This window comes from Delphinapterus leucas, chromosome 3, assembly GCF_059928025.1.
Source record: "Delphinapterus leucas isolate spDelLeu-1000000601 "Yukka" chromosome 3, BTC_Dleu_Yukka2, whole genome shotgun sequence".
Taxonomy (NCBI): Eukaryota; Metazoa; Chordata; class Mammalia; order Artiodactyla; family Monodontidae; genus Delphinapterus; species Delphinapterus leucas.
The window spans coordinates 123,891,865-123,907,010 of NC_143131.1; the positions used below are offsets into that span (position 1 = coordinate 123,891,865).

Consider the following 15,146-nt stretch of genomic DNA (forward strand, 5'->3'; position numbering starts at 1 on the left):
GCTTCCCTGGTGGCGCAGGGGTTGAGAGCCCGCCTGCCGATGCAGGGGACACGGGTTCGTGCCCCGGTCCGGGAAGATCCCACATGCCGCGGAGCAGCTGGGCCCGTGAGCCATGGCCGCTGGGCCTGCGCGTCCGGAGCCTGTGCTCCGCAACGGGAGAGGCCACAACCGTGAGAGGCCCGCGTACTGCAAAAAAAAAAAAAAAAAAAAGAAAAAAAATAAAAAATAAAAAAATAAAAATTACGTTCCTGTACACAGAGAAAACATGAATATTTTAAAGTATTGGTAAAAGCGAAAGAGAAAAGCAATGCAATTGAAACAACAATGCTAACTTGCCTTCTGTAAACTGAGGGGAACTGGGCACTATGCAACAGCAATAACAAAAAAGCATACTCACCATCGGCTGAATATTTGTCAAGCGCTTGGGTCAAAGTGAGGAAGTTGCCTGTGGATTTTGACATCTGAAAGAGAAAGTCAATGATCAGGCATTAGTAAGAGTATATATAAATAAAATAAACCAAATCAGCCACATCAAATTAAATGGGTTGGCCACAATCAGATAAAAACCAAAAGGATCAGAAGCATGGAAAGGAAAAGATACCTTATACTAACTTTACAGAGGAGAAAACTGAAGTGACTTGTCTGAGTCACTAATCTAGTCAGTGACAAAGCTAGGACAGCATCTCCAGTCTGATACTCAGTCCACGGCTCTTTCCATTAACCAATACTGTCCCTTAGGAATTGGTTTACACACATGGATGATTCTACTATAACTCTGGAATACTTCAGCTGGTCATAAAGAAGAGCTTTAGGGCTTCCCTGGTGGTGCAGTGGTTAAGAATCCACCTGCCAATGCAGGGGATATAGGTTCGAGCCCTGGTCCAGGAAGATTCCCACATGCCGCAGAGCAACTAAGCCCGTGTGCCACAACTACGGAGCCCGCGCACCTAGAGCCCGTACTCCACAACAAGAGAAGCCACTGCAATGAGAAGCTTGCGCCTCAACCAAGAGTTGCTGCAACTAGAGAAAGCCCCACTTGCTATAACTAGAGAAAGTCCGCGCACAGCAACGAAGACCAAACGCAGCCAAAATAAATAAATGAAAGAAAAATTAAAAAAAAAAAAACACAGAAGAGCTTTATAGCAATTAGAGTCATTCAGTAATGAATGGACAAGCTCATGAGGTCAAAATTAGGGTTTTAGGGAACCTCCTGTCATTAGGGTCACAACTGGCTACTCAAGCTGTGCTCTGCCTGAAGGCAGCACAACTAAGAAGGAACTGTGCCCAGCCTAGCAATCTTTACTATTTAAAAAATGTTTATGTTTTTGTAACTTTGCTGATACCAAAGAGAGGTGGTCATTCTATCAATTTTCTACTATATGGCAGTAAAATATTTTGTTCTAATAAAATGAGTATAATGTACATATAGCACAACAATGTGGAGACCAAAGGAAATGTCATGTTATAACAGGATTCCTATTTATATACTCACATATACATACACCCATATACACACATACATATAAATACATATATGGTTCACTTTGACCTACAAAGAACAAATGAGTTTGATAATCAAAAGTCCTTGTTGGGGCTCCCCTGGTGGCACAGTGGTTGAGAGTCTGCCTGCTGATGCAGGAGACATGGGTTCGTGCCCCGGTCCGGGAAAATCCCACATGCCGTGGAGCGGCTGGGTCTGTGAGCCATGGCCGCTGAGCCTGCACGTCCGGAGCCTGTGCTCCGCAACGGGAGAGGCCACAACAGTGAGAGGCCCGAAGTCCTTGTTGATTTAACAAAATCTATAAAATAGCTATTTTTCATCCTAATGTACAGATTACCTTACATGAACTTTTTTATTCCCTTTCAATATTAGGACACTGGTAAAAAATAACATCTCATTTTGCAATTCATATCATCTGCTATGTTTAAATCTATAACTATTTTCATTATGACATACCTATAGCAATGAATATTCTTTTACCATTAATATTCCATCAGATGTAGCAAGATTCACTGGTTGGAACAAATCCAACTTGTTGAAATTGTTATTAATGAGAAATAAATAATATTGTAAGAGAAACAAATAATATTGTAACTTAATTTTTTTTGCTTAGTTGAGGAAGGGTGCCCCTTTCTAATGTACACAAAAGCATCATGGGGCAAACAAGGGCTTGTCAAGAGGTTGGCATAGCTCCTGGTGAGGATATTGAATAATTAGGTGAAGTCTTATGTAGCATAAAAAAAATCATATATTGAATATATTAGTAGTGGTAATGAAAAAGGGAAGTTGCAGTAGTATGGGGAGAGAGATACCATCTGGAAAGAAGCATTAAATGACATTTTAAAATCCTATAAACTCCAAAATTCTATTATTCTAATTTAGTGGCCAGTCACAGTATAAAGCAAAAACCACCAAATTATTTTCTCAACTTAATGAGAAAGATATTGTTGGGTCACAATGCTAGGATCTTTACATTTCCTGTCCCTTTCTCTCTCTCCTCCCGTAAAAATTTGTGTCACCCTTTGCCACTCTAATACAAATGTTATAATAGGGAAGTTTTCCCCATCCCGCCTCTCAATTAATACTATCTACTCCACCCACTCAATTTTAAAATAAACTTCTCATTTACGCTGGTAGTCCTAAACATTTTAAATGGAAGATATTTAACTCTCTGATTTTCACATTCTTTATTTCTTTAAAAAGTACAACATCCTAAATCTGAAAAACTTTTTGTAGCATTTTAACCTTTCAAGAGGCAATGAGCCTTACCTTCTCAGAGTTGAGGAGGAGATGTCCATTTGCTCTCACAGCTACAGGCCATTTATCACTTGACAGGAAAATGTTTAAAGATAGAAAATAAAACTTAAAGATTATGGTTTAGGCTTAAAAATTTGAGGTAAATGCTAAAAGATTCATAAAAGATTGCTAAGGCAAATGTGCAGGGATATTAATTGAGTCCTGTTCATAACAGGAAACCAATGAAAACAAGGAAAGTAGCCATTAGTAAAGGACTGGTTATATTGATATAAACTATGGTACAGGAATACAATGAAATACTACGTAACTATTTTTAAAATACAGGCACAGCTATATATATAAAAATAAAAAGATCTTAGAAATATACTATTACAAGGAAAAAACAGACAGAATACTGTCTATAATGTGGCATCTTTGTATAAATTAAAAAATAAACAAGTATAGATATCTGCTGCTGGTATATGCATACATACATTTTCCAGAAGAAATCACAAGAAAGCAGTAGCAGTGATGAGCTTTGGGAAATAGGCTAATATAGGGAAAAGGGTGAAAGTTCACTTTTAACTTTGTACCTTTATGAGCTGTTTGAATTTTCAAACTATGTACATATCATTCATTCATTCTAACAATGAGATCATGTAGAGGGTAATGTTAAGAGCAAGAGTTCTGGAGCCAGACTGCTGGGTTCTGCATCCTGGTTCTGCCATTGCTGGGTAACTCTGGGTGAGTCATTTTGAGCTCTCTATGCCTCACGAAGGTTCCTTGTCCGTAAAAACGAGGATATTACAGACCTTCCCCGAAAAGTTGTAGTGAAAACTACACGAGTTACTAAAAGTGATTAGAAGAGTGTCTGACAAAAGCACTTGAAGCTACTACTTATCTTTAATTTTTAAAACCCTAATACATGTCCAAAACTTGATGCAAGGGGATAAATATTCAACTATACTACTAACAAGTACTTCTGAGACACCTGATATCTCCAAAAACACATTTTAACCAATAGAGAAAAATAACTGGATGACAAGAACCACATCGTATTTATTTTATTCCTCTCCTTCAAAATCTCCCTTTTATTCTTGAGAAAGAAAATGTAATCTCATTCTAAATGCAATCTCATCCTAAATACAAAAAGTCCCATGAGATTGCTTTGGTTTTACAAAATAAAATTTGAACAGTGGAAGGGGTTTGTTTCTTCAGCTACTTGAGGACAGGAGGAAAAGGCACAGAGACATGTCTAGATCAAGAGGGAAGATGATAGAAGGATTACTCTTGAGCACATGGTATTAAAAAACGCATCTTTGACCCAGATTCTAGTCAGAACATCACTACTTAATGCTGGAACCTTGGGGCTCTCAGCTCTAAAGGGATGTTTCCTTCCCATTCTAATGTCCTAGGCTCTGTCTGAAATCGCCTTTATTCCAGCATCTTACAGGTCAAATGAGTCATGTAACAGGTCAAGGGAATTACTGACAGAGTACCTGAAATGTGACATGCTTTGGTGGCCCAAGGTAGGTATGAAGATTTCTGGATATAACAGATAGGAGGAGGTGTGCTTTCTCCTTCAGTACATTTAATATAAGAAAAAGAATGTAACTGTTAAATCTAACTATACCCCCCCCAATAACATCTATATATTTGAAGCCAAAAGGCACCCTTGTCAATAATCAATAAATTTAGTCTGCATCTTTTTTAGCACTCACCTTTCTTCTGGCCACATAGCCACATGATTATAAAGGAAATATGAAAGATGATTTGGAATAAGATCCTTGCCAGAGGCTCGAAGATCCACAGGATACCAGAACTCAAATTCCTGCTTTAACTGATCTAATTTTTCCTTTGGAATCTGAGTTTTAGGAAATGGAGCCTCCTTGAAGAAAACATAATCCCAAACTTCCTTGGTCATCTGCTGTGGTCTGTATTAAAATAAAAGAAACAAACAAACAACAACAACAATATATATATATATAATTTCTTTGAAAGAATCAGCATTCTAATCCAACCATGAAGTAGAAAATACTTTCTTAATGTTTTACAGTAACAAATGAGGACAACAGACTCCCATAAGAATGAAGAATGGATAACAGAGAAGGGGCTATTTATTACTTTCTTTCTCAGTTCAATGCAAAAAAAGCAAAAACATCATGACAAAATTCCACTAAATGAATTCTTATAAAAACTAATTATTAGAAAGAATTTTCTGGCTTCCCTGGTGGCGCAGTGGTTAAGAGTCCGCCTGCCAAAGCAGGGGACACGGGTTTGAGCCCTGGTCCAGGAAGATCCCACGTGCCACAGAACAACTAAGCCCGTGAGCCACAACTACTGAACCTGTGCTCTAGAGCCCGTGAGCCACAACTACTGAAGCCCGTGCGCCTAGAGCCCATGCTCCGCAAAAAGAGAAGCCACCGCAATGAGAAGCCTGCGCAATGCAATGAAGAGCAGCTCCCGCTCACCACAACTAGAGAAAGCCCAAGTGCAGCAACAAAGACCCAACACAGCCAAAAATAAATAAAAATAAAATAAATTTTTTAAAAAAAAGAAAGAATTTTCAATACATAAATCAAAAGATCACCTCATGCTAACAAATTACATTCCTTCCCCTTATCCATTTACCAACCTGATGCCCAGTGGAGACTCTGTCTGTCCACGCAAGTTACCTCCCTGCAACAGATGTGCAACTGTGTAAAATGCCATGTAAATAGTGGAGTCAGAGAGTGATTCAATCAGCCACTGCTCATCCCACGGCAGACGAGTACCTGTGAGATAAAAAGAAGATAATTAATGCATGAGGAACCTAAGAGACACTTCATCTACAAAATTCACATTTTTAAGAGCAGGTCTATAGCACTGACAAAGCTACTTATTTAGGTTCTTAAATTTACTTGAATAATTAATATAAATAAACCAGTAAATTAAAAAAACAAAATGGTTGAAGCACTAGAAACTTTCTATTAAAAAAAAACTGCATCATAAAACCTATATGGGGGCTTCCCTGGTGGCGCAGTGGTTGAGAGTCCGCCTGCCGATGCAGGGGACACAGGTTCGTGCCCTGGTCTGGGAAGATCCCACATGCCGCGGAGCGGCTGGGCCCGTGAGCCATGGCCGCTGAGCCTGCGAGTCCGGAGCCTGTGCTCCACAACGGGAGAGGCCACAATAGTGAGAGGCCCGCGTACCGCAGAAAAAAAAAAAAAAAAAAAAAAGCTACATGGGCATTAGATACTTCTACCACCAGGTAGATGGTAAGGGACCACATCCTAGTTTCCTTCACCCTCTAACCAAAACCTCTCACTTCCAATTCAGAAACACACTGGAAGACAAGAAAAAAAGGTGAAGTTTTAATTTGCTGTGTAACTGGCAAAGTCATTCAAACAGAAAATTTTGAAGTTTGCTTACCTAAGCCGTAAGTTCTTGAGCAAGCATGCTCTTGCAGCCAATCTAAGGTAGCTTCAAAATTCCTCCTGGTCTCCTCACAGAACCTGGAGAGAGTAGAAGATAAAGTATCTCTCTTCACCTTCATTGTCTTCCATGTTTCTCATCTCCTTCCCTATCACTTTCTCCCATCTTACGTTTCCAGGTTCTTCAAGCACTGGGATGTCTGTTTTTTCCAGTTCTCTTCTCCATAATCCAAGTACCTGGGGGTGGACGAATTGATTAAAAAAAAGAAATCAAGGATAAGCAAAGTGACAGGAGGAAATTTCTTCTTGCTATAAGAAAAACTAACCACTGGTCACACAGGGCCACGACGCATTCATCTGAAGACCTGGACATAACTTGTTTCTCTGGTTCCATGTAAATATATGCATCTCCCTAAACGAAAGTAAATAAAAATATATCAGATATTATGTCAAGGCAATCTCTACTCCTCAAGGAAAAGAAAAGTAACATTTTAGAAAAAAAAAAATGCTCTACCACCCATAACCAAAACCCCAGGTTTTCATTATGTCTTCCCTCTTCCCAGGGTAGAAGTTATCTGCTTTTCTTTCTGTATAACACTTGCTTCTGAAAAGGCATGCACCTTCATCAAATGGATCACCTTCTCTAGGTACAGCTTAATCCTTTTCAGAGTGAAAGATGTTTAACAGTTTCTAATGCTATGGTTTGAAGGTTAGGCTGCCTATGGCAGCCTTTTATTCTTGTTAAAATATAAAGAGGAGGATATGGGGAGGGGAAAGGGTGAGCTGTGACAAAGCGAGAGAGAGGCATGGACATATATACACTACCAAACATAAGGTAGATAGCTAGTGGGAAGCAGCCACATAGCACAGGGAGGTCAGCTCGGTACTTTGTGACCGCCTGGAGGGGTGGGAAGGGAGGGTGGGAGGGATGGAGATGCAAGAGATATGGGAACATATGTATATGTATAACTGATTCACTTTGTTATAAAGCAGAAACTATCACACCATTGTCAAGCAATTATACCCCAATAAAGATGTTAAAAAAAAATATATATATATAAAGAAAATAGATGCACAGAACCACTGCCTTTAAAAAAAAAGAGATGCACGAAAATTAAACACAGAAAATACTTTTACTAAAGATTTATAGCATCATGAAAAATTCCCACTAGAAAACTGACCGTAAATTTTACTTTTAGAAAAAAATGCAAATATCTTTTAATGTATTATAATCCCAAACTTACTAAGCTAGGATAATTTTTAAAAATAAAATTCAGCATTATTATTCAAAAAATGATTCATTGCTCTGTGTTCTTAATGCAAGTTCTTCACACTGAACTTAAATAGGTAGGACTTTGGTTTAAAGATGGTAAATTAAAAACAATTAACTCTGCTCCCTCTCAAAATTCTAACAAAATAACAAAGAGGCTTTTTTTGTCTTAATGGTATGAAGCTACAAAGACAACAAGAATGGGAGAAGAAATAATATCAACCAAATTTTGGAAACTAAAAAGCAGAATGAGTGACAATTGTATTAGCAGATCAAAGGAAGCTAGCTGAATCCTAAGCCGACAGAAGAGAAGGCTGAAAAGCAATTCAGTTTGCATTACAGAACCTCCAAAAAGACTCAGGATTTGTGGCACAAGATAGTTCTGGAAGAGGAGGTAACATGAGACTGGAAACAGGGGGACTAACTGAAGTCTTTTCAAGAAATTAGAACCCCAGACACCCTAATCCCACACCATGCAGACAGGCAACTGCCCCTTCCTATGCCAGCAGAACAGTGAAGGTTTACTCTCTGGAGAGGACAAAAGAGAGTCAACCAGAGGACGAAGTTGAGGGTATGGGTATCATAGTGAAAAAGAGGGATTAAGTGAAAGTCAGCACACTGGGTGTTGGAACCCAACCTAGTAATCTTCCACCATTTAGCTCCCAGAATGCTCAGTTAGTTTAGACCCTTTAAACCAGAAACTGAAGAATCTTCTGAGGGGACTCTAACAAACCAAGAAGTCCTAATTAACATCAAGGCTAACATCAGGGTCTCCCTAAGGTCCAAATGGACCTTCCAGATCTCTCCCAGTGAAGCCCAGAGACCAGCCCTACCCATATCCAAAAAGGTTCCAATCATCTTTTTGTACCCACTCTTAAATATCAATAGTCTTCCTCAGATTAATAAGAGATTAAAGTTTCATACCCCTGAAACAAGAATAGCGGCATCCTATAAAAAAAGGATCAGATAACAAGAATAAGCTCTTAAACTGGCTCTGAGTTGGTAAATGCTGAAGCTGGGTAAAAGGTACACAAGAATTCATTATACTACTCCATTTTTTCATAAATTTGAAATTTTCCACACAAAGAAAAAAATTTTAATGAATTCTTAGAAACATTTATTTATACACACACACACACAAGCACACAAGTAGCAGACATAAAAAACACAGAAGGGCTTCCCTGGTGGCACAGTGGTTGAGAGTCCACCTATCGATGCAGGGGACACGGGTTTGTGCCCCGGTCCAGGAAGATCCCACATGCCGCGGAGTGGCTGGGCCCGTGAGCCATGGCCGCTGAGCCTCCGCGTCCGGAGCCTGTGCTCCGCAATGGGAGAGGCCACAACAGTGAGAGGCCCGCGTACCGCAAAAAAAAAAAAAAACAGTAAACGAACGAACAAAAACTCATAGGAAGAAAAAGGTGAGGGACTCCCCCAGATAGAAGAGCAAAAGAACTTTCAGAGTCTAAGAGATCCAATATCTGAATAATAAGAATTCAGAGAGCAAAAATAAAGAATGGAAAGGGATAAAATAATTAAACAAAAAAGTCAAGAAATTTTCCCAAAATTGGAGAACATAAGTTTCCAGATTGAAGGAGCCCAGCATACAGCCAGAAGAATGAATGAAAACTGACCTACACCAAAATAAATCTTCATGAAATTTCAAAATACTGGAAGAAAAGAGAAGATTCTATAAGCTTTGGCATGGTGGGGGGCAGTGCAGGGAACAGTGGAGACACAGGTCACTTATAAAAGATCCATTATTACCAGAATGGTTTTGGACTTCTCAACAGCATCACTGAACCAGAACACCATGGGTAATGGCCTTCAAATTTTTAAGGGAAAATTATTTCCAACCCAGAATCCTACACTCAGGCATTCAAGTATGAGGACAGAATAAAGATACTTCAGACATGGAAGCTCACAAAAATTTACCTTCCAGGCACTGTTTTTCAGGAACACTACTAGAGGCAGAGCATCACCAAAACAAGAAAGTAAATAAGAAAGAAGAAGCCATGGGAGCAAGGAAACAGCAGATCCAACTCAAGAGAAGCAAAGGAAATCCTAAGTAATGGTGGAGGAACATCCCAGATGACATCTGTGCACACCTACAGTAAGCAAACGGTGTGGATAATTACAACACGCCAGAAGGCTCTAGGAGAACTTTCTCTAAGATGTAAACAACAGCATACTCATGTGTCTGAAGGTACTGAGAGGAGAAATAAACAGTTGGGACAGAGTTTGGGGATGAAGTATTGATAACTGTATTTAAAAGTAAGAAAAGTGGGGGGAAAAAAGGGCAGTTATTAACTCTAGGGAAAACCAAAAGCTAGGGAAGAGAAGTTCTCATTGTATACTACATTATGGATCAGCCACGTCTCAAAAACGTACACACTGACTACTGCTCTAACATAAATTATAACATACCTATACTAGGAAGATGGGGGGTGGAGAAGTGTATACAAATGCGAGGTTAGAGAGGAAGCCACAGGTTGGAGAAGAGTTAAATCTTGATCTTCCACAGTAGGAAGTCTATGGCTGATGGCTAAAATTGAAAAATTTTTAAATTACACTACAAGTATTTAGATTAGAGATCTATAAGAGAGGCAGAGGTCAATACTAAAAGAAATAACTAAAAGAGATGCAAGTAAGCCTGTCCAAGGAAGAGAAATTTAAGAGAATGTGGAAGGATGGAGAGGAAATTGCTGCTTTTTTTATTTTAATAAGACTTACAGATCATTGTCTCTCTGTATTATGGGTATACACAACTGTCAAAGATAAAAATTCAATTTCAAAAGTTAAGTAACTCAACAGAAAACAGTTACAACAAAAATGAAGAGGGGAAAAAGGATTAAAGTATAAAGTACTACATAAAGAACTATCAACTACCAGTACCTCGAATAGTTACTGCCAGGAAGCATCACTAAAATTCTCTGTGCGTGATTTGTACATGCCAACTTTAGAACACTATATTCATCAACATTACAGGTGGGATGTTCAAGTTAAATGAATTGCTAAATAGGTCTCCAGTTTTATATATAAATAAAATTATATCTTTAATATAGCTCCAGGTTCTACTACAGAACTCACTGCTAAGTAACACTGTAAAGTCTATTAACTGAAAGCTCTTCTCCTAACACAGCCTTCAGAGGATAGCCTATTACATACAGTGTCAATCATCTTGTTTTTAATAGTCTTCTTTACATCTTGGACCTTCTGTCCCTTAAATCCATCCACCAACATTACCTAAAAGGATGAGAAGTAGGGAAAAAGCACATACAATTAAAATTTGCTTTGGGTGCCCCCCCTAGAACTTTCCCTAACTAAATTTACTTGCACACACAACCAAAATATTTTTAGTGCGAAATTTATCACATTTAGAACCATAAATTTTTATTTTGGCACAGCTTGGACAGCTAATATTTACAACACACTTGTTTTTCTTTCAGTATAACTAGGATAAGTATTATGAACACGATTAGAAAGAAATGCTCACTTCCTTCCCACTTCTCAGGTTTCCATGTGAAGAGAATTCCTCTACCCTAACTCACATCATTCCTGAAGGCTTTAGGAGAAGGAACTGAGCAAATGCAGCTCGGCCCCACTTAGGTTTCTCTTTACAACTCTGCCTGTTGCCAGCAAGCATTCTCCTTTGCTTGCCCATGTGATAAACTTGGCTCTTAGAGGAAGGCCTACTGTTTTTCAACTCTGCCTTTTACGTAGCGGGGAGACTTAATTCTAGGGCAAAGTAATGACTTGCCCATTGCTGTCACAGAGCAAAGCCACAATCCCCTTCCAGCTGTTACTCTGACCTCCATCTATCTGACTCCTGTTGACTCTCTCAAATACTTTTTTTTTTTTTTTTTTTTTGCCATTGGGCCCTCAGCAATGAGAGTGCAGAGTCCTAACCACTGGACCACCAGGGCATTCTTAATAGTTTCTATCTTAAGTGGAAAAGACACATGTTCTTTTTTCTGCCCCAGTTCTCTAACGTACCAAGATGCTTCATATCTACTTAATTCATCATTATGAAATTATAGTTATAGATCATTATGGCACAGGGGTTAAAAGCACAAATCTTAGAGCCAAGATGCCTAGTTTGAGTCCCAGTTCTGCCTCTGCCTGGCTATCTGGCTGATCTTAGGTAAATTACTTAATCTCTTAGTGCCTCAATTTCCTCACCTATAAATTGGGAATAAGTGCCACTTCACAAGGTTATTTTGAGATATAAGTAAGTTAATATATAAATGCTCTATAAGTGTTGGCTTTTACTGTCATCCAAAACGTGTAAGTTACTTTTAAAAAGGACATACAACCAATTCTTGGTTATCCAGAGAGATGAAAGTAAAGGTAAAAATAAAGAACATTCTCACTTACAGCCTTAAAAATCTTCATTTCAACCTCAAGTCACTAGCAACTTGACTTGAGTTTTTACTTTCTCTAGCCTCATCTTCTTTCCATGGAAATGTAAGTCATGTTAACATATGCACAATTGAGGAGAAAAGAGAGGTTCACAACTTGTCTGTTGTGCTAACATGGCATGGAATAGGCATTAACAAGTAAATTAATGAACTGAATGAAACTGCTTATTTAAAATATGAACTCCACAATTAAGAGAGCAAAAGAAGGGACCAGGTATGGTCCATGCAATAAACTTTTGGAATTTATTGTAAAATAATATGAACTAACTTTATCTTCTCAAGAAATTCACTCAGAGATTAGAGGGCACAAAAATGGAATTTCCGTAAATACTATTGGACCAAAATAGATTTAAAAAATAAATTTGGAAATAGAAGAACACAATCTTATAGTAATCCTTTCTCAAAACAGGATAGAGCTTAAACAATATTGAATTTTTCTATAGTTTTTTTCTAAACCACTAAGAAGAAAATCACAGAGCATGGAGTAAGTAAATCAAATAAAAATGATAACAAAATTATTACTTACACCATCATAAAAGCCTCTTAGGTATAATTTCTCCTTTGCTTCTGCAAGTTTTTCTCGGTCATTCTGGCTCTGAACTTTCAACTCATCACACATGGTTACAGCAGAAAGCTGTCCACAACCTGGAATTTCAATGACTGGCACCTGCAAAAAAGAGCAATGTCAGAACTTATTCACATTGAATAAACACGAAAACAGCCCTAAAGGCATAGTCCTTTTGCCTCTACTGTCCAATGAAGTCACTTCAGATCTTATATATCACTAGGGCAGTGTCACACATTAGGGACTAACATCCAGATGTGAATGTGTCTTCCTACTCTCCATAGGAACCCCCCGAATTCTCTGCACCAACCCCCGCACTGTCCCTCCCTCACTAGATACACAACTTCCCCAGCTCTCAACCCCACACTGGCACATAATTAACTAAATAATGTTGAAACTAGCAAAACGCTGTAAACAACTAAATTTATGGATGGTCTTATTTCTGGTTTATATTAAGTCTTCTGGATTCTTCATGAAATTATTCACTAGTAATTTTTTTTTTCTTCTGCAGATACTAATATGAAAACATAAACATTCATGAGTAATATGGCAAAATTTTGTCTTTAGAAGCCTGGAAATTGGCTACACTAGAAAATAAGCTACTATAAAATTGGTAATGCTAAAAGGCTATTTGTTTGTTTCAGAATTACAGGTGCCAGGTGCTAAGAAAATGCCTATTGCTGGTTTTTCTTTTGCTCTTATCCACCACAGCAGGTATCATGTTAAAGCAAACAAACTCTTAAACTCCCTCTTATTTCATACTCTACCAATTATGTAATTCTGTGACAAGTAAAGTGCTAGCTGCTCTTTGTTCTCTAATAAAGAAATGGATATTAATATTCTGAACCATCTATGTACTCACAGGCTCAAATGGCAAGACCATGTCATCTCTAATTCCATATTTTGCTCGTAAAGCCTACAAAAAAATTGGAAGTTAATATTAATGATCAATAGTTCACTGGTGCAATAAGTCCCCTACATACGAACGAGTTCCGTTCCCAGAGCACATTCATAAGTCCAATTTGTTCATAAGTCCAATTTGCTCGTAAGTCCAACAAAGTTACCCTAGGTACCCAACTAACACAATCAGCTATATAGTACTGTACTGTAACAGGTTTATAATACTTTTCACACAAATAATACATACAAGACGAACAAACACAAAAAATAAAGAAAATATTTTTAATCTTACAGTACAGTACCTTGAAAAGTATATTACAATAGTACTGTACAACAGCTGGCATACAGGGGCTGGCATCAAGTGAACAGGCAAGAAGAGTTACTGACTGGAGGAGGGACAGGAGGTGGGAGATGGTAGAGCTGAAGGATCATCAGCAACAGGACACGGAAGGCAAGCTGCAAGTTCACTCATGCCTAACATGGATGGCACAGGTTCTGGTTCCTTGTTGGAACCAGATGCACATTCGCAGCTTTCAAAGTTCACAACCTGAAGGTTCATATGTAGGGGACTTACTGTATAATCATTAAGAGAAGCACCCTCCAAACATTTTAAAACTATTTTTGTTCTTCCCTCCACAGAGAGCAATTTTTTAATTTTACAAAATATCTCAAGAAAGGACATATGATTTTAAAAAACTAAACAGTTTAAGTTAGAGTGAATGACTTAAATGATGAAACTGTACAGCCAAAATCAAAAATGCACACACACACACAAACACACACACACACACACACCACTTAAAATGAGGTTCATATTCCAGGTTGCAATGAAAATGTGAATATCAGAAAATTTTTCTCAAACCTTTTTTCAAAAGTTTTACGAAATCCATCACATCAGCAGGTTAAAAAAGAATAATCACACAATCGTATCAACAGATGAAAAAAAGTATTTGGCCAAATCCAATACCTATTCAAGATAAAAACTCTCGGTAAACTAGAATAGAAGCAGATTTTCTCAACTTGGTAAAGACTATGTATAAAAAACCTACAGCTAGGGAATTCCCTGGCGGTCCAATGGTTAGGACTCCGCGCTTTCAATGCCAGGGGGCAGGGTTCAATCCCTGGTCGGGGAACTAAGATCCCACAAGCCACGCAGCGTGGCCAAAGAAAAAAACAAACAAACAAAAAATAAATCAACCTACAGCTAAAATCATACTTGATGATTTTCAAAAAATTCAAAGCTTTCCCACTAAGATCAGACACAATACATATCCCCTCTCACTACTCCTTTTCAACATCATACTGAATGCTCTTGGCAATTAAGTAAGGCAAGAAAAGAAAAGGTATACAGACTGCGAAGGAAGACAAAACTGTCACTGTTTGCAGATAGCATGATCATCTATGTAGAAAATCCAAAAGAATCAACAAAAAAAAGTCCTAGAACTAACAGGCAATTATAGAAAGGTTGCAGGATACACGGCTAAAACACAAAATTCAATGGTGTTCCTATATACCAACAATTAACAAGTGGAACTTGAAATTAAAAACACAATACCATTTACATTAGTAACCCCCCAAATTAAATACAGTTGCCCCTTCAACAACATGGGGGTTAGTGGTGCCAGCTACCCCAAGCAGTCAAAAATCTGCATATATCTTTACAGTCAGACCACTGTATCCGTGGTTCCACATCTGCAAATTCAATCAACAACAGATCACCTGGTACTGTAGTACATATTTATTGAAAAAAGACTTATAAATGGACCTGCCCAGTTCAAACCTGTGTTGTTCAATTGCACTTAGGTACAAAACTAACAATGTAAATGTAAGATATGAGGAAAAC

At 38.2% G+C, this 15,146-nt stretch overlaps 1 protein-coding gene across 4 annotated transcripts in view; it reads right to left on the bottom strand.

Moving 5' to 3' along the window:
* Positions 1-15,146, bottom strand: part of LARS1 (leucyl-tRNA synthetase 1) — a 66,304-nt gene that overhangs the window by 23,541 nt on the left and 27,617 nt on the right. For all 4 annotated transcript variants that reach the window (XM_022590012.3, XM_089909446.1, XM_089909447.1 and 1 more), the window contains 10 exons: positions 13,266-13,319; positions 12,365-12,505; positions 10,586-10,663; positions 6,477-6,562; positions 6,322-6,387; positions 6,149-6,231; positions 5,373-5,511; positions 4,459-4,671; positions 2,771-2,828; positions 398-461 (listed from right to left, as the gene is read on the bottom strand). In XM_022590012.3, the coding sequence (XP_022445720.2) occupies positions 398-461; positions 2,771-2,828; positions 4,459-4,671; positions 5,373-5,511; positions 6,149-6,231; positions 6,322-6,387; positions 6,477-6,562; positions 10,586-10,663; positions 12,365-12,505; positions 13,266-13,319 (982 nt within the window). The remainder of the gene's footprint in view (positions 1-397; positions 462-2,770; positions 2,829-4,458; positions 4,672-5,372; positions 5,512-6,148; positions 6,232-6,321; positions 6,388-6,476; positions 6,563-10,585; positions 10,664-12,364; positions 12,506-13,265; positions 13,320-15,146) is intronic.